The 22,660-nt window shown below is 46.4% G+C and overlaps 1 protein-coding gene across 14 annotated transcripts in view; it reads right to left on the bottom strand.

Annotated features, from left to right (window-relative positions):
- maptb (microtubule-associated protein tau b) overlaps positions 1-22,660 on the bottom strand; it is a 677,874-nt gene that overhangs the window by 429,170 nt on the left and 226,044 nt on the right. For all 14 annotated transcript variants that reach the window (XM_070864827.1, XM_070864822.1, XM_070864826.1 and 11 more), the window contains one exon: positions 9,071-9,127. In XM_070864827.1, coding sequence (XP_070720928.1) covers positions 9,071-9,127 — 57 coding nt within the window. The remainder of the gene's footprint in view (positions 1-9,070; positions 9,128-22,660) is intronic.

Here is a 22,660-nt window from a genome sequence, read left to right as displayed (position 1 = left end):
TCCACGCACAGGCATCTTCCACCCTTCAGGATGTAGTTCAGGATCTGGAATGTCAGTTCCCTCATTGAAACACCTGTGAACTCAGCCCTTTTTGGCGTGGAAGCAAGTCATCCTCGATACGAGGGACCGCCTATGGTGATGATGATGATGATGAATTGCTGAAAGTTCAGGAGTGGGGGAGGGGAGCTGGAGGATCAGTTCCTGCCTGATTGCCCTCCCGACTGGCCATGTTACCAGGGTAACAGGAACATCAGTCTGGGGGGGTGGCTTCCATCAGGGAGGGTTTGCAATCCTGGTCCGTGATAGGTTGTATTGCCTGCACAGTGACTGCGTATCTGGAAGCTCTGGGCTCTGTGGAACCTCACTTGTAAACATGAACCCTAGTGTCTGCACTTCTGTTTAACACAAGCATGGAATTCTACCTGACGGGAGGAATATCTTGGTAAATGTCAGGAAAGAGACGTACGATCAGATTCGAAGCTGCTTAAACACCATGGGGAGAAATTCCGTATTGCCCCGGTTTGGGGCGGTAACAGTCGGGAGGCGTGAGACTTTGCGCCAGACGCAGAGGTCTCGCCGCTCTTGATAAATTCGGGTCCCACTTCCACTCGCGCTCCCCTTCCTTCCCGGGGCGGTACCAGGCTGGACACCTCGGCAGCGCTGCTCCCTGCTGTGTCCGCGGGGCCCATCCCTCGATTACAGGGCAGGGGAGTGGGGACTGCCGTGCGATCAGCCCGTCACTCAAAGCTGAGTGATCGCGGCACGGACCCCGCGGAGAAACCGCACCAGGACTCGGCCACCTGGCCATTAGCATTTGCCCCGGTAGCGGCCGGCCGTTCGGTCCACGGCCCATGAAGCTGCCGCAGGGGGCTAATGGGGCGATGCTCAAGGCGATGGTGTCACGTTCTCATGGCGCCGTAGCGCCACCATTAAACTCCCGTCCAATATGGCTGGACTCGTTAACCGCGCCGCCTCCAGTCGCAAACTCATCGCCCCGGGGGCGCTAACGGAAGGTGCAAAGGAGCCCAATTTCCCCCCCAGGACCCCAACACCACCCCCCAGGAGCCCAACACCACCTGCTCATGGGATGGGCGATAAATGCCAGCTTTGCCACCCACATCACGAGAATAAGCATCTTAGTTAGATCCACTAAAATCAGTCATTGAGTCTCACTCAAAGGCCTTGAGTCCCCAAATGCCAATGATGCGATGGTTTATTTTTATGCAGTGTTTACAGGAATTAAAATGGTGCTGAGTGTATTTTGGAAGCTGAGTCCTCAGCGTGTGTAATATGATAAATGACTGGGTCACCTGCACCTGATGAGCTACACAGAGGTCACATTGTACAATCCAGCCCCACAGCCCTTACAATTGATTTCTCTCTCTCTCTCTGCCTCTCAGTCTCTCGCTCGCTGTCTCTTTTCCCCCTCTCTCTTTCTGGCATTATTTTTTAAAAATCTGCCTTTGTATCTCCTCTCTCTCCCTATCTCTCCTTCTTTCTGTTTCTGTCTATCTGTATCTGTTTCTCTCGTCCTCTACCTCTGTCTCACCTTGGCCTCTCTCCTCGCTTTTGTTCCTCTCTCCTCTCTGTCTCATTCTCTGTCTCTCTTGTCTTACTCCCCCTCTTTCACTCTCCTATCTATCTTCCTCCTCTGGTTCTGTCTGTCCTCGTTCCTTCTGTCTGTTTATCACTCTTTCTATCTCTCTGTCTCTCACTCGCCTCCCTCCATAATTTTTAACATGAGCACTGTGTTAAGAGTGACTTTGGTTTGATAGAGTCCTAGCCCCATCAATGGCCTTATGTGGAGTGAGCTTCATTCACATCGGTTAAAGGTACCTCACTCGGAACGTTAAACCGTGCATGCTGCATGCGTTCAGAGGGTTTGTGATCGATCTCATTCTCTGATAATAATCTGGCTGCTGCAAGGTGTGCAGTGTTGCTAGCTGTGGTGAGCAGGGAGGTAGCACAACCATTAAATAATATCACAGGCCTGCTGCACAGCATTCTCGCTGGGCCAACTTTCCTTTGCGGTGGGCCTGGGAAGTGCTTGATCTCAGCGAGCAAACCTAAGGAAAACTGGGTGGCAAAATCCCTGGGAACTTCTGGGGATCTGCCAGGCAAGCGGAACCCTGTGCCTTTTTTTTATTGATTCCTGAGTTGTGGGCCTCGCTGGCAAGGCCAGCATTTATTGTCCATCTTTAAATGCCCTTGAGAAGGTGGAGGTGAGCCGTCTTATCCAACTGGGCCATTTCAGAGGGCAGTTCAGAGTCAACCACATTGCTGTGGGTCTGGAGTCACATATCGGCCAGATCGGGTAAGGGTGGCACATTTCCTTCCCTGAAGGGCATTAGTGAACCAGATGCGTTTTTATGACAATCTGTTTCATGGTCACCGTTTCTGACACTAGCTTTTTATTCCAGGTTTAATATTTTAACCAGATTACCGTGCCTGTAAGGGCGGTAATATGTGGATGTCATCGCATGTGCGGTCTCAGTTCCCTGGCCGTAGCTTGGTGCAGACCCAAATATGGGATTAGGTTGCCAACTCTGGTTGGACACCAGGTATATAAAAAGGAAAAGTGTGGCTAAAGTAAATGTTGGTCCCTTAGAGGACGAGACCGGGGCATTATTGATGGGGAACATGGAGATGGCAGAAACACTGAACAAATATTTTGTATCAGTCTTTACGGTAGAGGACACGAACAATATTTTGACAGTGGATAGTCAAGGGGCTATAGGGGGGGGAGGAACGTAACACAATCACAATCATTAAGGAGGTGGTACTCAGTAAGATAATGGGACTAAAGGCAAATAAATCCCCTGGACCTGATGGCTTGCATCCTAGGGTCTTAAGAGAAGTAGCGGCAGGGATTGTGAATGCATTGGTTGTAATTTACCAAAATTCCATGGATTCTGGGGAGGTCATGTTTGACAAATTTGCTGGAGTTCTTTGAGGATGTAACGAACAGTGTGGATAAAGGTGAACCAGTGGATGTGGCGATTTGAACTTCCAGAAGGCATTTGACAAGGTGCTACATAAAAGGTTACTGCACAAGATAAAAATTCACGGGGTTGGGAGTAATATATTAGCATGGATAGAGGATTGGCTAACTAACAGAGAACAGGGAGTCGGAATAAATGGTTCATTCTCTGCTTGACAACCAGTAACTAGTGGGGTGCCGCAGGGATCAGTGCTGGGACCCCAACTATTTACAATCTATATTAACAACATGGAAGAAGGGATTGAGTGTAACGTAGCAAGTTTGCTGATGATACAAAGATGGGAGGAAAAGCAATGTGTGAGGAGGATACAAAAAATCTGCAAAAGGACATAGACAGGCTAAGTGAGTGGGCAAAAATTTGGCAGATGGAGTATAATGTTGGAAAGTGTGAGGTCATGCACTTGGGCAGAAAAAAGTCAAAGAGCAAGTTATTATTTAGATGGAGAAAGATTGCAAAGTGTTGCAGTACAGCGGGACCTCGGGGTCCTGGTGTATGAAACACAAAAGGTTAGTATGCAGGTACTGCAAGTGATCAGGAAGGCCAATGGAATCTTGGCCTTTATTGCAAAGGGGATGGAGTATAAAAGCAGGGAAGTCTTGCTACAGCTATACAAGGTATTGGTGAGGCCACACCTGGAATACTGCGTGCAGTTTTGGTTTCCATATTTATGAAAGGATATACTTGTTTCCACTGATGGGGGAGACTAGAACTAAAGGACATGATCTTAGAATAAGGGACCGCCCATTTAAAACAGATGAGGAGAAATTTCTTCTCTCAGAGGGTTGTAATTCTGTGGAATTCGCTGCCTCAGAGAGCTGTGGAAGCTGGGACATTGAATACATTTAAGACAGAAATAGAAAGTTTCTTGAACGATAAGGGGATAAGGGGTTATGGGAAGCGGGCGGGGAAGTGCAGCTGAGTCCATGATCGTATTAAATGGCAAAGCAGGCTCAAGGGGCTGTATGGCCTACTCTTGCTCCTATTTCTTATGTTATGTTCATACCCCTAGACGTTTGATCGCAAGGTCTCCCACCTCCAATGGTCGTATATTAACAAACAGCCTTTTTTCCCATTTCCAATATTTCTATAACTAATAAATGAAAGTGTTCAAGCAAAAGAAAATAAAAATGTATTTTTCTCCCGGGGTTGCTCGCAGCAGTGCCGAGGAGATTAATCTTCAATTCCTGGAGTCTCCAAGCTAATCCTGGAGAGTTGGTAACTCTAATACAGAGTGTAAAGATAAATGTGCCTTACTCTTTGCATCCAGCCCGCTCGGGTTGAAAAACCTAATCAGGACCTGGGTACAAAGTTTTGTGGCTAGATGAACATAGGAGGTGGATGCCTTCTGGCCTATAGCATCTGTTAGGTCTCGAACACCAATTAAGCCTGTAGCACTGACCAGGCCTGCAGTACTGGTTATGCCTGTAAAACCAGACTCCCCTCCCACCCTTTCCTTCAACCACTGTTTGCCCCACCTGTAATTGGATTGTTCAGTCACCTAAGAACTCACTTTTAGAGTGGAAGCAAGTCATCGTCTTCGGGAGGTAACTTCGATGGTATGACACGTGATTTGGCTAGGATAGACTGGCGAATGATACTTAAAGGGTTGACGGTGGATAGGCAATGGCAGACAGTTAAAGATCACATGGATGAACTTCAGTAATTGTACATCCCTGTCTGGCGTAAAAATAAAACGGGGAAGGTGGCTTAATCGTGGCTTACAAGGAAAATTAGGGATAGTGTTAAATCCAAGGAAGAGGCATATAAATTGGCCAAAAAAAACAGCAAACCTGAGGACTGGGAGAAATTTAGAATTCAGCAGAGGAGGACAAAGGGTTTAATTAGGAGGGGGGAAATAAAATATGAGAGTAAGCTTGCAGGGAACATAAAAATTGACTGCAAAAGCTTCGATAGATATGTGAAGAGAAAAAGATTAATGAAGACAAACGTAGGTCCCTTACAGTCAGAATCAGGTGAATTTATAATGGGGAACAAAAAATGGCAGACCAATTGAACAAATACTTTGGTTCTGTCTTTACTAAGGAAGACACAAATAACCTTCCGGAAATACTAGGGGACCGAGGGTCTCGCGAGAAGGAGGAACGAAAGGAAATCCTTATTAGTCAGCAAATTGTGTTTGGAAAATTGATGGGATTGAAGGCCAATAAATCCCCAGGGTCTGAAAGTCCGCATCCCAGAGTACTTAAGGAAGTGGACCTAGAAATAGCGGATGCATTGGTGATCATTTTCCAACATTCGATCGACTCTGGATCAGTTCCTATGGACTGGAGGGTAGCTAATGTAACCCCACTTTTTAAAAAAGGAGGGAGAGAGAAAACAGAGAATTATGGGCCGGTCAGCCTGACATCGGTAGTGGGGAAAATGTTGGAATCAATTATTAAAGATGTAATAGCAACGCATTTGGAAAACAGTGACAGGATCAGTCCAAGTCAGCATGGATTTATGAAAGGGAAATCATGCTTGACAAATCTTCTAGAATTTTTTGAGGATGTAACTAGTAGAGTGGACAAGGGGGAGCCAGTAGATGTGGTGTATTTAGACTTTCAAAAGGCTTTTGACAATGTCCCACACAAGAGAGTAGTGTGAAAAATTAAAGTACATGGTATTGGGGGTAATGTACTGACGTGGATTGAGAACTGGTTGGGAGACAGGAAGCAAAGAGTAGGAAAAAAACGGGTCCTTTTCAGAATGGCAGGCAGTGACTAGTGGGGTACCGCAAGGTTCAGTGCCGAGACCCCAGCTATTTACAATATACATTAATGATTTAGACGAAGGAATTGAATGTAATATCTCCAAGTTTGCAGATGACACAGATGGGTGGCAGTGTGAGCTGTGAGGAGGCTGCTAACAGGCTGCAGGGTGACTTGGGATAGGTTAGGTGCCTGGGCAAATACATGGCCGATGCAGTATAATGCAGATAAATGTGAGGTTATCCACTTTGGTGGTAAAAACAGGAAGACAGATTATTATCTGAATGGTGACAGATTAGGAAAAGGGGCGGTGCAACGAGACCTGGGTGTCATGGTACATCAGTCATTGAAGGTTGGCATGCAGGTACCAGCAGGAGGTGAAGGCGGCAAATGGCATGTTGGCCTTCAAGCGAGAGGATTGGGTATAGGAGCAGGGAGGTCTTACTGCAGTTGTACAGGGCCTTGGTGAGGCCACACCTTGAATATTGTGTTCAGTTTTGGTCTCCGAATCTGAAGAAGAACATTCTTGCTATTGAGGGAATGCAGCGAAGGTTCACCAGACTGATGCCCAGGATAACAGGACTGACATATGAAGAAAGACTGGATCGACTAGGCTTATATTCAATGGAATTTAGAAGAATGAGAGGGGATCTCATAGAAACATATTAAATTCGAATGGGATTGGACAGGTTAGATGCAGGAAGAATGTTCCCGATGTTGGGGATGTCCAGAACAAGGGGTCACAGTCTAAGGATAAGGGGTAAGCTATTTAGGACCAAGATGAGGAGAAACTTCTTCACTCAGAGAGTTGTGAGCATGTGGAAGTCTCTACAACAGAAAGTTGTTGAGGCCAGTTCGTTAGATATATTCAAAAGGCAGTTAGATGTGGCCCTTATGGCTAAAGGGATCAAGGGGTATGGAGAGAAAGCAGGAATGGGGTACTGAAGTGCATGATCAGCCATGATCATATTGAATGGTGGTGCAGGTTCGAAGGGCCGAATGGCCTACTTCTGCACCTATTTTCTATGTTTCTATCCTCGATTTCGAGGGACTGCTTGTGATGATGAGTACAGGTAAGACCTGCAGTACTGGTTAGGCCTGCAGTACTAGTAAGGCCTGTATTACTAGTGAGGCCTGTAGTACTAGTTGGGCCTGCAGTACTTGTTAGAGCTGTAGTACTAGTTAAGCCTGCGGTACTGGTTAGGCCTACGGTACTGGTTGGGTATGTGGTAATAGTTAGGCCTGTGGTACGGTTAGGCCTGTGGTACTAGTTAGGCCTGCGGTACAGTTAGGCCTGTGGTACTAGTTAGGCCTACGGTACTGGTTATGCCTGTGGTACTAGTTAGGCCTGCGGTACTAGTTAGGCCTGCGGTACTGGTTAGGTCTGCGGTACTGGTTGGCTCTCTTCCCTGACTGCCCTCGAGGCGCAGGCTCACACTGGGAGAATGTTGGGCCTGTAGCAAGGACCTGAACCTGGAAATACAGCCTAAGGTCAGGTAAGGTGGAGACCAGTTTGGGTGTACGCCACATAACACGCTCAAGCTGGGGAAGGCAGGGAGGTTGAAAATTGGCACCTTTGTGTCAGGTATATCCGACGACTGGCCACCGTTCTGCAAGGTATCTACTTTCAACAAGATCCTCGGGGTAAACTTCACTGCCTAAAATAATTTGAAGCAGTATATATTTAGAAATGAGGCCGACCAAAGGCTTTTTTTTAGAATGAAGGAATTGGTGCAATAGATACACATACCAGCTTCCAGCAGCATGATTCACTCTTAACACAACGTCATAGATCAGGCTCTTAAAGTCCAAGGTATGGGTTACCATGCTGCTATGCTAACTGTAAGCACAGCTGGCTGGAGGCAGAATTTCAAAATGTCCACCTTAGCACTCGAGGACGGGCAAGTGAACACCTCTGGTTAGTAACAGGGCTGAGGCAAGTCAGCTACAGGCAACCATTTTAGTTCTATTTATAGTTTAAAAACTGTTCTTGCAGCAGAGAGTTACAGAGCGATAACCCCAGCAAACAGTCGGCAACTCTTGTCGGACATATTCTGGGATGTGTCATCACATGACCTTCTGCCTCCAAATGCTCCGCCCCCACACTCCCGCCATTGGTCACCCAACATGTCCATCGTTGTGGTGCCCTGCTGTCCCATGGCCAATTGGAAAGTGAAAAGACTCTTCATTATTCGATTGGAAGATTCTTGACTGTCAGTCAAACAGCTTTGCCTTCCCCATCGCCAATAATTTTATACTTAAGAAACAGAAGTGTTCAAAGAAAATGAAAAAAGCACACAGTTTTGTTTAGTGCCCCTATTATTATTTCCTGGATTTGCCCACTGCAGTGTCCAGGAGATTCAAATTTGATTCCTGGAGTGTTGGCGATCAATGTTCCCTTTGAGAGGTGTGGCCGCGCAGCCGTGCAGCTCTCTGGACCTCCTGTGCAGCTCTCCGGATCTCTCGTGCAGCTGTGCAGTTCTCCGGACCTACTGTGCAGCTCTCCGGACCACCCATGCAGACGTGCAGCTCTCCGGACCTCCTGTGCAGCCGTGCAGCTCTCTGGACTTCCTGTGCAGCGCTCTGGACCTCCCGTGTAGCCGTGCAGCTCTCCGGACCTACCATGCATCTCTCCGGACCTCCCATGCAGACGTGCGGCTCTCCGGACCTCCCGTGCAGCTCTCTGCACTTCCTGCGCAGCTCTCTGGATCTTCTGTGCAGCCCTCCGGACCTCCCACACAGCCCTCCGGACCTCCCAGCAGCTATGCAGCTCTCCGGACCTCCCATGCAGCCCTCTGGATCTCCTGTGCAGCTCTCCGGACCTCCTGCACAGCAGTGCAGCTCTCCGGACCTCCTATGCAGCTCTCCGGGCCTCCCGCACAGCTGTGCAGCTCTCCGGGCTTCCCATTCAGCTCTCTGGACCTCCCATGCAGCCATCTGGATCTCCTGTCCAGTTGTGCAGCTCTCCGGACCTCCTGCACAGCGGCTCACTGGCATTTCAATAAGAAAGACTGCAATATTTTGATTGTGCAGCGCAGCACCAAAAAATGAACAGGAACATTGTTCGCAAGCCTACCCCAGCAACAGATGCATTTTAAAAAACAGGACAATGTAGCTCCAGGAGATGCAACTCCCCTGCTTTGACTTCAATGCAGGGGCAATTAATGAGTCCCCAATCCGCTCATGCCCATTTTACACACCCCCAAAGCTGAATTCTCCCTCATATTTCAATCAGAGTGATAGAATCAGCTCCTTCAAGCTTTCTATCGCTGAACATCGGGCTCATTAGATCATTGGCCATTGACAAGAGACAATCGAGGGTGTCCGTTTGGTAGCTGAAGTTGAGAGAGGACTTACCTGCTGTGGCCTCGTGTGAAGGGTCCAAGGGTGTTGCAATAAGACCAGCCGGATCCACTGATGTTCAATTTCAGGAGCGAGGCACAATTCCGAACATCCACATGTGGAAATAATTTAGAGAAAGAAACATCAATGAGAAAATGAAAAAAGACATGGCAACTTAAGTGCACTGATAGAGGGGTCAAAATTGGGAACAGTCAGGTATACAGGGGTCACTGTGTATCACAAATTTATGTTGCTGATATTGAAGAATATTGGACCTGTATCACCGATATTGGGGAATATTGGACCTGCATCAGTGATGTTGGGGAAAGTCAGACCTGTATCAGTGATATTAGGGAATAATGGACCTGTATCAGTGATATTGGGGAATAGAGGACCTGTATCAGTGATATTAGGGAATATTGTACCTGTATCAGTGATACTTGGGAATATTGGAACTGTATCAATTATATTGGCGAATATCGGACTGGTATCAGCGATATTGGCGCATATTGGACCTGTATCAGTGATATTGGCGAATATCGGACATGTATCAGTGATATTGGGGAATATTGGACCTGTATCAGTGACATTGGGGAATATTGGACCTGTATCAGTGATATTGGGGAAAATTGGACCTGTATCAGATATTGGGGAATATTGGACCTGTATCAGTGATATTGGGGAATATTGGACCAGTATCAGTGATATTGGGAAATATTGGACCTGTATCAGTGATATTGGGGAATATTGGACCAGTTTCAGTGAGAGTGGGGAATATTGGAACTGTATGAGTGATATTGAAGAATATTGGACCTGTATCAGTGATATTGGGCAATATCGGACCTGTATCAGTGATATTGGGGAATATCGGACTTGTATCAGTGATTTTGGGGAATATCGGACCTGGATCAGTGATATTGGGGAATATCGGACCTGTATCAGTGATATTGGGGAATATCGGACCTGTATCAGTGATATTGGGGAATATTGGACCTGTATCAGTGATATTGGGGAATATTGGACCTGTATCAGTGATATTGGGGAATATTGAACCTGTATCAGTCATATTGGGGAATATTGGACCTGTATCGATGATATTGGGGAATATTGGGCCTGTATCAATGATATTCAGGAATATTGGACCCGTATCAGTAATATTGGGGAATATTGGACCTGTATCAGTGATATTGGGGAATATTGGACCAGTTTCAGTGAGAGTGGGGAATATTGGAACTGTATGAGTGATATTGAGGAATATTGGACCTGTATCAGTGATATTGGGGAATATTGGACCTGTATCAGTGATATTGGGGAATATCCGACTTGTATCAGTGATTTTGGGGAATACGGGACCTGTATCAGTGATATTCGGGAATATTGGACATGGATCAGTGATATTGGGGAATATTGGACCTGTATCAATGATATTGGCGAATATCGAACCTGTATCAGTGATATTGCCAAATTTCGAACCTGTATCAGTGATATTGGGGAATATCGGACATGTATCAGTGATATTAGGGAATATTGGACATGTATCAGTGATATTGGGGAATATTGGACCTGTATCAATGATATTGGGGAATATTGGGCTTGTATCAATGATATTCAGGAATATTGGACCCGTATCAGTAATATTGGGGAATATTGGACCTGTATCAGTGATATTGGGGAATATTGGACCTGTATCACTGATATTGGGGAAGATCGGACCAGTATCAGTGCTATTGGGCAATATAGGACTTGTATCAGTGGTATTGGGGAATATCGGACCTGTATCAGTGATATTGGAGAACACTGGACCTGTATCAGATATTAGGGAATATTGAACCTATACCAGTGATATTGGGGAATATTGGACCTGTATCAATGATATTCAGGAATATCGGACCTGTATCCGTGATAGTGGGGAATATTGGACCTGTATCAGTGATATTGGGGAATATTGGACCTGTATGAGTGATATTGGGCAATATCGGACCTTTCTCAGTGATATTGGGGAATATCGGACTTGTATCAGTGATATTGGGATATATCGGACTTTTATCAGTGATATTGGGGAATATCGGACCTCTATCAGTAATATTGAGGAATATCGGACCTGTATCAGTGATATTGGGGAATATCGAAAATGTATCAGTGATATTGGGGAATATCGGACTTGTATCAGTGATTTTGGGGAATATCGGACATGTATCAGTGATTTTGGGGAACATCGGACATGTATCAGTGATATTGGGGAATATCGGACCTGTATCGGTGATAATGGGGAATATTGGACCTGTATCAGTGATATTGGGGAATATTGGACCTGTATCAGTGATATTGGGGAATATCGGAACTGTATCAATGATATTTAGCAATATTGGACCTATATCAGTGATATTGGGGAATATCGGACCTGTATCAGTGATATTGGGGAATATCGGACCTGTATCAGTGATATTGGGGAATATCGGACTTGTATCAGTGATATTGGGATATATCGGACTTTTATCAGTGATATTGGGGAATATCGGACCTCTATCAGTGATATTGGGGAATATCGGACCTGTATCAGTGATATTGGGGAATATCGGAAATATATCAGTGATAGAGGGCCATATCGGACCTGCATCAGTGATTTTGGGGAATATCAGAAATGAATCAGTGATATTGGGGAATATCGGACATGTATCAGTGATATGAGGGAATATTGGACAGGTATCAGTGATATTGGGGAATATTGGACCTGTATCAGTGACATTGGGGAATATTGGACCTGTATCAGTGATATTGGGGAATATTGGACATGTATCAGATATTGGGGAATATTGGACCTGTATCAGTGATATTGAGGAATATTGGACCTGTATCAATAATATCCAGGAATATTGGACCTGTATCACTGATATTGGGGAAGATCGGACCAGTATCAGTGATATTGGGGAATATTGGATCTGTTGGGATATTGGACCTGTATCAGTGATATTGGGGAATATTGGACCTGTATCAGTGATATTGGGGAATATTGGACCTGTATCAATGATATTGGGGAATATTGGACCTGTATCAATAATATTCAGGAATATTGGACCTGTATCAGTAACATTGGGGAATATTGGACCTGTATCAGTGATATTGGGGAGTATCGGACGTGTATCAATGACATTGGGGAATATCGGACCTGTATCAGTGATATTGGGGAATATCGGACCTGTATCAGTGATTTGGAGGTATATTGGACCTGTATCAGTGATATTGGGGTATATCGGACCTGTATCAGTGATATTGGGGAGTATTGGACCTGTATCAGTGATATTGGGGAATATCGGCCTGTATCAGTGATATTGTAGAATATTGGACCTGTATCAGATATTCAGGAATATTAGACCTATATCAGTGATATTGGGGAATATTGGACCTGTATCAATGATATTCAGGAATATCAGACCTGTATCCGTGATAGTGGGGAATATTGGACCTGTATCAGTGATATTGGGAATATTGGACCTGTATCAGTGATATTGGGGAATGTCGGACCTGTATCAGTGATATTGGGGACTATCGGACCTGTATCAGTGATATTGGGGAATATCAGACCTGTATCAGTGATATTGGGGTATATCGGACTTGTATCAGTGATATTGGTGAATATCGGAAATGTATCAGTGATATTGGGGAATATGGGACCTGTATCAGTGATATTGGGGAATATCGGACCTGTATCAGTGATATTGGGGAATATCGGAAATGAATCAGTGATATTGGGGAATATCAGACATGTATCAGTGATATTAGGGAATATTGGACATGTATCAGTGATATTGGGGAATATCGGATCTGTATCAGTGATATTGGGGAATATCGGACCTGTATCAGTGATATTTGGGAATATTGGGCCCAAGTTTCGGCCTCAGTTGCTCCTGATTTTTTGGAGCAACTGGTGTAGAACGGAGTATCTTAGAAATTCAAATTCTCGGCATTTAGTTTGCTCCAGTTCTAGCCAGTTAGAACAGTATCACTTTGGAACAGAATTTTTTTTTCAAAAAGGTGCGTCTCCGGCCACTTACGCCTGTTTTCAAAGTTTCGGCAGTGAAAACTTACTCCAAACTCACTTAGAATGGAGTAAGTGAAGATTTTTGTACGCTCTACCCCCCCCTGTGTTTCTGACAGCGAGGGGAGGGGGAGGAGGGGGGTCGAGGGAGAGAGGTGGGCAGGGGGAGGGGAGGGAGGGAGGGAAGGGGGAGGGATGGGGATGGGGAGAAGGGGGAGAGAAGGGGGAGGGGGGAGCAGGAGGAGAAGGGGGGGAGGAGGAGAAGGGGGAGAAGGGGAAAGGGGAGGAGGAGAAGGGGAGGGGGGAGAGGAGAATGGGAAGGGGGTGAGGAGAAGGGGGGAGAAGGGGAAGGGGAAGGAGGGAGAAGGGGAAGGGGAGAAGGGGAAGGGGAGGGGGAGAGGAGAAGGGGAAAGCGGGGGGAGAGGAGAAGGGGAAAGGGGGGAGAGAGGAGAAGGGGAAGGGGGGAGAGGAGAAGGGGAAGGGTATAGGAGAAGGGGAAGTGGGGGAGAGAAGATGGGGGGGCGTAGAGGAGAAGGGGAAAAGAGAAGGAGAAGGGTAAAGGAGAAGGGGAGGGAAAGGAGAAGGGGGGGAAAAGGAGAAGTAGGGTGGGGAGGCTGAACGGGCTGGCCCCGGCCGGGCCCAAGACTTCGGTCAGGGCCCGTCCCCAGCACCAGATTTACAGGTAGGTGGCATTGGGTCGGGTCGGGTCCGGGGTCTGGGGTCGGGGGTTGCGCGGGTCGGGTCGGGGGGAGCGCGGGTTGGGGTCGGGAGCACGGGTCGGGTCGGGGGGTGCTCCGGTCCGGATGGGGGGGTTGGGGTTGGGAGCATGAGTCGGGTCGGTGGGGGAGGATGGAGGTCGGGTTGGTTCGGGTCGGGTGGGGAGGGAGGGAAGGAGCGCGCGTCGGTTTGTGTCGGGGGCAGGGGGGAGGTCAGGTTGTGTCGGGTTGGGTCCGGGTGTAGGGGGGAGGGGAGGTCGGGAGCGCGGGTCGGGTCGGGGGGGCTGGTGGGAGGGAGGTTGGTTCTGTTCGGGTCGCGGGTGGGGGGGTGAGCGTGGGTCGGGGTCGGAGTCGGGTCGGGTCCGGGGGCGGGGCGGGGTGGAAAGCAGGAGTCGAGTCGGGCCGTGAGGAAGCAGGAGCTGGGCGTGGGAGGAGCCTTATGCACGCAGCCCCAGTGAGGCAATTCGGCCAGGGCTAGGGGCTGCATGCTTCGGGCCCCTCCCACACAGTTTTGGGTGCCTGGAACTCCTGCATATGCGCGGCCACTATAGCGCGCATGAGCAGAGGTCCCGGCAGCTTTTTCAGTGCAGGGACCTAGCTCCGCCCCCTACAGCTCGTGCTGCGCCGCGTCCGGCTCAAGAGGACCAGCAGGGAGCTGGAGAATCTGGAAGTTTTTTTTCGGCGCACTTTGTGGCGCGAAAAACAGGCGTCCAGGTCGGAGCTGCACCGTTCTAGGCGCGGTCTGAAACTTGAGCCCATTGGAGCTGGATCAATGATATTGGGGAATATTGGACCTGTATCTATTAAATTGGGCAATATTGTACCTGTATCAGTGTTATTGGGGACTATCGGAGCTGTATCAATGATATTTGGGAATATTGGATCTGTATCGGTGATATTAGGGAATATTGGACCTGTATCAGTGATATAGGGCAATATCAAACCTGTATCAGTATTATTGGAGAATATCGGACCTGAATCAGTGATATTGGGGAATAGCGGACCTGTATCAGTGATATTGGGAAATATCGGATTGTATCAGTGATATTGGGGAATATTGGACCTGTAACAGTGATATTGGGGAATATTGGACCTGTATCTGTAATATTGGGGAATATTGGACCTATATCAGTGATATTGGGGAATATCAGACCTGTATCAGTGATATTGGGGAATATTGGACCTGTATCAGTGATATTGGGGAACATTAGACCTGTATCAGTAATATTGGCGAACATTGGACCTGTATCAGTGATATTGGGGAATATTGTACCTGTATCGGTGATAATTGGGGATCATTGTACCTGCATCTGTGATATCGGGGAATATGGGACCTGTATCACTGATATTGGGGAATACCGACATTTATCAGTGATATTGGGGAATATCGGACCTGTATCAGTGATATTGGGGAATATTGAACCAGTATCAGTAATATTGGGGAATATTGGACCTCTATCAGTGCTATTGGGGTATATCGGACCTGTATCAGTGATATTGGGGAATATTGGACCTGTATCAGTTATATAGGGGAATATTGGACCTGTATCAATGATGTTGGGGAATATTGGACCTGTATCAGTGATATTGGGGAGTATTGGACCTGTATCAGTGATATTGGGGAATATTGAACCAGTATCAGTAATATTGGGGAATATTGGCCATCTATCAGTAATATTGGGGAATATTGGACCTGCATCAGTGATATTGGGGAACATGGGACCTGTATCACTGATATTGGGGACCATTGAACCTGTATCAGTAATATTGGGGAATATAGGACTTGTATCAGTAATATTGGGGAATATTGGACCTCTATCAGTGCTATTGGGGTATATCGGACCTGTATCAGTGATATTGGGGAATATTGGACCTGTATCAGTTATATAGGGGAATATTGGACCTGTATCAATGATGTTGGGGAATATTGGACCTGTATCAGTGATATTGGGGAGTATTGGACCTGTATCAGTGATATTGGGGAATATCGGCCTGTATCAGTGATATTGTAGAATATTGGACCTGTATCAGATATTCAGGAATATTGGACCTATATCAGTGATATTGGGGAATATTGGACCTGTATCAATGATATTCAGGAATATCAGACCTGTATCCGTGATAGTGGGGAATATTGGACCTGTATCAGTGATATTGGGAATATTGGACCTGTATCAGTGATATTGGGGAATGTCGGACCTGTATCAGTGATATTGGGGACTATCGGACCTGTATCAGTGATATTGAGGAATATTGGACCTGTATCAATAATATCCAGGAATATTGGACCTGTATCACTGATATTGGGGAAGATCGGACCAGTATCAGTGATATTGGGGAATATTGGATCTGTTGGGATATTGGACCTGTATCAGTGATATTGGGGAATATTGGACCTGTATCAGTGATATTGGGGAATATTGGACCTGTATCAATGATATTGGGGAATATTGGACCTGTATCAATAATATTCAGGAATATTGGACCTGTATCAGTAACATTGGGGAATATTGGACCTGTATCAGTGATATTGGGGAGTATCGGACGTGTATCAATGACATTGGGGAATATCGGACCTGTATCAGTGATATTGGGGAATATCGGACCTGTATCAGTGATTTGGAGGTATATTGGACCTGTATCAGTGATATTGGGGTATATCGGACCTGTATCAGTGATATTGGGGAGTATTGGACCTGTATCAGTGATATTGGGGAATATCGGCCTGTATCAGTGATATTGTAGAATATTGGACCTGTATCAGATATTCAGGAATATTAGACCTATATCAGTGATATTGGGGAATATTGGACCTGTATCAATGATATTCAGGAATATCAGACCTGTATCCGTGATAGTGGGGAATATTGGACCTGTATCAGTGATATTGGGAATATTGGACCTGTATCAGTGATATTGGGGAATGTCGGACCTGTATCAGTGATATTGGGGACTATCGGACCTGTATCAGTGATATTGGGGAATATCAGACCTGTATCAGTGATATTGGGGTATATCGGACTTGTATCAGTGATATTGGTGAATATCGGAAATGTATCAGTGATATTGGGGAATATGGGACCTGTATCAGTGATATTGGGGAATATCGGACCTGTATCAGTGATATTGGGGAATATCGGAAATGAATCAGTGATATTGGGGAATATCAGACATGTATCAGTGATATTAGGGAATATTGGACATGTATCAGTGATATTGGGGAATATCGGACCTGTATCAGTGATATTGGGGAATATCGGACCTGTATCAGTGATATTTGGGAATATTGGGCCCAAGTTTCGGCCTCAGTTGCTCCTGATTTTTTGGAGCAACTGGTGTAGAACGGAGTATCTTAGAAATTCAAATTCTCGGCATTTAGTTTGCTCCAGTTCTAGCCAGTTAGAACAGTATCACTTTGGAACAGAATTTTTTTTTCAAAAAGGTGCGTCTCCGGCCACTTACGCCTGTTTTCAAAGTTTCGGCAGTGAAAATTTACTCCAAACTCACTTAGAATGGAGTAAGTGAAGATTTTTGTACGCTCTACCCCCCCTGTGTTTCTGACAGCGAGGGGAGGGGGAGGAGGGGGGTCGAGGGAGAGAGGTGGGCAGGGGGAGGGGAGGGAGGGAGGGAAGGGGGAGGGATGGCGATGGGGAGAAGGGGGAGAGAAGGGGGAGGGGGGAGCAGGAGGAGAAGGGGGGGAGGAGGAGAAGGGGGAGAAGGGGAAAGGGGAGGAGGAGAAGGGGAGGGGGGAGAGGAGAATGGGAAGGGGGTGAGGAGAAGGGGGGAGAAGGGGAAGGGGAAGGAGGGAGAAGGGGAAGGGGAGAAGGGGAAGGGGAGGGGGAGAGGAGAAGGGGAAAGCGGGGGGAGAGGAGAAGGGGAAAGGGGGGAGAGAGGAGAAGGGGAAGGGGGGAGAGGAGAAGGGGAAGGGTATAGGAGAAGGGGAAGTGTGGGAGAGAAGATGGGGGGGCGTAGAGGAGAAGGGGAAAAGAGAAGGAGAAGGGTAAAGGAGAAGGGGAGGGAAAGGAGAAGGGGGGGAAAAGGAGAAGTAGGGTGGGGAGGCTGAACGGGCTGGCCCCGGCCGGGCCCAAGACTTCGGTCAGGGCCCGTCCCCAGCACCAGATTTACAGGTAGGTGGCATTGGGTCGGGTCGGGTCCGGGGTCTGGGGTCGGGGGTTGCGCGGGTCGGGTCGGGGGGAGCGCGGGTTGGGGTCGGGAGCACGGGTCGGGTCGGGGGGTGCTCCGGTCCGGATGGGGGGGTTGGGGTTGGGAGCATGAGTCGGGTCGGGGGGGGAGGATGGAAGTCGGGTTGGTTCGGGTCGGGTGGGGAGGGAGGGAAGGAGCGCGGGTCGGTTTGTGTCGGGGGCAGGGGGGAGGTCAGGTTGTGTCGGGTTGGGTCCGGGTGTAGGGGGGAGGGGAGGTCGGGAGCGCGGGTCGGGTCGGGGGGGCTGGTGGGAGGGAGGTTGGTTCTGTTCGGGTCGCGGGTGGGGGGGTGAGCGTGGGTCGGGGTCGGAGTCGGGTCGGGTCCGGGGGCGGGGCGGGGTGGAAAGCAGGAGTCGAGTCGGGCCGTGAGGAAGCAGGAGCTGGGCGTGGGAGGAGCCTTATGCACGCAGCCCCAGTGAGGCAATTCGGCCAGGGCTAGGGGCTGCATGCTTCGGGCCCCTCCCACACAGTTTTGGGTGCCTGGAACTCCTGCATATGCGCGGCCACTATAGCGCGCATGAGCAGAGGTCCCGGCAGCTTTTTCAGTGCAGGGACCTAGCTCCGCCCCCTACAGCTCGTGCTGCGCCAGGTCCGGCTCAAGAGGACCAGCAGGGAGCTGGAGAATCTGGAAGTTTTTTTTCGGCGCACTTTGTGGCGCGAAAAACAGGCGTCCAGGTCGGAGCTGCACCGTTCTAGGCGCGGTCTGAAACTTGAGCCCATTGGAGCTGGATCAATGATATTGGGGAATATTGGACCTGTATCTATTAAATTGGGCAATATTGTACCTGTATCAGTGTTATTGGGGACTATCGGAGCTGTATCAATGATATTTGGGAATATTGGATCTGTATCGGTGATATTAGGGAATATTGGACCTGTATCAGTGATATAGGGCAATATCAAACCTGTATCAGTATTATTGGAGAATATCGGACCTGAATCAGTGATATTGGGGAATAGCGGACCTGTATCAGTGATATTGGGAAATATCGGACTTGTATCAGTGATATTGGGGAATATTGGACCTGTAACAGTGATATTGGGGAATATTGGACCTGTATCTGTAATATTGGGGAATATTGGACCTATATCAGTGATATTGGGGAATATCAGACCTGTATCAGTGATATTGGGGAATATTGGACCTGTATCAGTGATATTGGGGAACATTAGACCTGTATCAGTAATATTGGCGAACATTGGACCTGTATCAGTGATATTGGGGAATATTGTACCTGTATCGGTGATAATTGGGGATCATTGTACCTGCATCTGTGATATCGGGGAATATGGGACCTGTATCACTGATATTGGGGAATACCGACATTTATCAGTGATATTGGGGAATATCGGACCTGTATCAGTGATATTGGGGAATATTGAACCAGTATCAGTGATATTGGGGAAAATAGGACCTGTATCAGTAATATTGGGGAATATTGGCCATCTATCAGTAATATTGGGGAATATTGGACCTGCATCAGTGATATTGGGGAATATGGGACCTGTATCACTGATATTGGGGACCATTGAACCTGTATCAGTAATATTGGGGAATATAGGACCTGTATCAGTAATATTGGGGAATATTGGACCTCTATCAGTGCTATTGGGGTATATCGGACCTGTATCAGTGATATTGGGGAATATTGGACCTGTATCAGTTATATAGGGGAATATTGGACCTGTATCAATGATGTTGGGGAATATTGGACCTGTATCAGTGATATTGGGCAATATTGTATCTTTATCAATGATATTGGGGTATATTGGAACTGTATCAATGATATTGGGCAATAATTTACCTGTATCAATGATATTGGAGAATATTGGACATGCATAAGTGATATTGGGGAATATTGGACATGTATCAATGATATTGGGGAATATTGGACCTATATCAATGATATTGGGGAGTATTGGACCTGTATCAATGATATTGGGGAATATTGGACCTGTATCAGTGATATTGGGGAATATCGGATGTGTATCTGTGACATTAGGGAATATCAGACCTGTATCAGTGATATTGGGGAATATTGGACCTGTATCAATGATATTGGGGAATATTGGACCTGTATCAGTGATATAGGGCAATATCGGACCTGTATCAGTGAGATTAGGGAATATCGGACCTGTATCAGAGATACTGGGGAATATAGGTCCTGTGTCAGTGATATTGGGGAATATTGGACCTGTATCAGTGATATTGGGGAATATTGGACATGTATCAGTGATATTGGGGAATATTGGACCTGTATCAAATATTCAGGAATATTGGACCTATATCAATGATATTGGGGAGTATTGGACCTGTATCAATGATATTGGGGAATATTGGACCTGTATCAGTGATATTGGGGAATATCGGATGTGTATCTGTGACATTAGGGAATATCAGACCTGTATCAGTGATATTGGGGAATATTGGACCTGTATCAATGATATTGGGGAATATTGGACCTGTATCAGTGATATAGGGCAATATCGGACCTGTATCAATGATATTCAGGAATATCGGACCTGTATCCGTGATAGTGGGGAATATTGGACCTGTATCAGTGATATTGGGAATATTGGACCTGTATCAGTGATATTGGGGAATGTCGGACCTGTATCAGTGATATTGGGGACTATCGGACCTGTATCAGTGATATTGGGGAATATCAGACCTGTATCAGTGATATTCGGCAATATTAGACGTGTATCAGAGATATTGGGGAATATTGGACCTGTATCAGTGATATAGGGCAATATCGGTCCTGTATCAGTGATATTGGGGAATATCGGACCTGTATCAGGGATACTGGGGAATATCGGACCTGTATCAGTGATATTGGGGAATATCGGAGCTGTATCAATGATATTGGGGAATATCAGACCTGTATCAGTGATATTGGGGAATATCAGACCTGTATCAGTGATGTTGGGCAATATTAGACGTGTATCAGTGATATTGGGGAATATTGGACCTGTATCAGTGATATAGGGCAATATCGGTCCTGTATCAGTGATATTGGGGAATATCGGACCTGTATCAGGGATACTGGGGAATATCGGACCTGTATCAGTGATATAGGGCAATATCGGTCCTGTATCAGTGATATTGGGGAATATAGGACCTGTATCAGTAATATTGGGGAATATTGGACATCTATCAATAATATTGGGGAATATTGGACCTGCATCAATGATATTGGGGAATATTGGACCAGTATCAGGGATATTGGGGAAAATTGAACCTGTATCAGTGATATTGGGGAATATGGGACCTCTATCACTGATATTGGGGAATATCGACATTTATCAGTAATGTTGAGGAATATAGGACCTGTATCAGTAATATTGGGGAATATTGGACCTGTATCAGAGACATAGGGGAATATCGGACCTGTATCAGTGATATTGGGCAATATAGGATGTGTATCAGTGATATTGGGGAATATTGGACCTGTATCAGTGAGATAGGCAATATTGGACCTGTATCAGTGATATTGGGGAATATTGGACCTGTATCAGTGATATTGGGGAATATTGGACCTGTATCAGTGATATTGGGGAATATTGGACCTGTATCAGTGATATAGGGGAATATTGGACCTGTATCAGTGATATAGGGGAATATCGGACATGTGATCTGATATTGGAAAATATTGGACTTGTATAAGTGATATTGGGGACTATTGGTCCTGTATCAATGATACTGGGGAACATTGGACCTGTATTAGTGATATTAGGGTATGTTGCACCTGAATCAATGATATTGGGGAACATCGGACCTGTATCAGTGATATTGGGGAATATCGGAACTGTATCAGTGATATTGGGGAATATAGGACCTGTATCAGTAATATTGGGGAATATTTTACCTGTGATATTGGGGAAAATGGGACCGGTATCAGAGATATTGGGCAATATTGGATGTATATCATTGATATTGGGGAATATTGGACCTATATCAGTGATATAGGGCAATACCGGTCCTGTAGGAGTGATATTGGGGAATATCGGACCTGTATCAGGGATACTGGGGAATATTGGACCTGTATCAGTGATGTTGGGGAAGATCGGACCTGTAGCAGTGATATTGGGGAATATTGGACATGGATCAATGATATTGGGGAATATTGGACCTGTATCAATTAAATTTAGCAATATTGTACCTGTATCAGGGATATTGGGGAATATTGGATCTGTATCAGTGATATTGGGGAATATTGGACCTGTATCAGTGATATTGGGCAATATCGAAACTGTATCAGTATTATTGGAGCATATGGAACCTGTGTCAGTGATATTGGAAATATCAGACCTGTATCAGTGATATTGGGAAATATCGGACCTGTGTCAGTGATATTGGGGAATATCGGACCTGCATCAGTGATATTGGGGAATATCGGACATGTATCAATGATATTGGGGAACATCGGATCTGCATCAGTGATATTGGGGAATATCGGACCTGTATCAGTGATATTGGGGAATATCGGACCTGTATCAGTGATATTGGGGAATATCGGACCTGTATCAGTGATATTGGGGAATATTGGACCTGTATCAGTGATATTGGGGAATATTGGACCTGTATCAGTGATATTGGGGAACATTGTACCTGCATCTGTGATATCGGGGAATATGGGACCTGTATCACTG

This window comes from Pristiophorus japonicus, chromosome 21 (assembly GCF_044704955.1).
Source record: "Pristiophorus japonicus isolate sPriJap1 chromosome 21, sPriJap1.hap1, whole genome shotgun sequence".
Taxonomy (NCBI): domain Eukaryota; kingdom Metazoa; phylum Chordata; class Chondrichthyes; family Pristiophoridae; genus Pristiophorus; species Pristiophorus japonicus.
The sequence above is the reverse complement of the archived record's forward strand: the minus strand, read 5'-3'. Positions and strand labels throughout refer to the sequence as shown.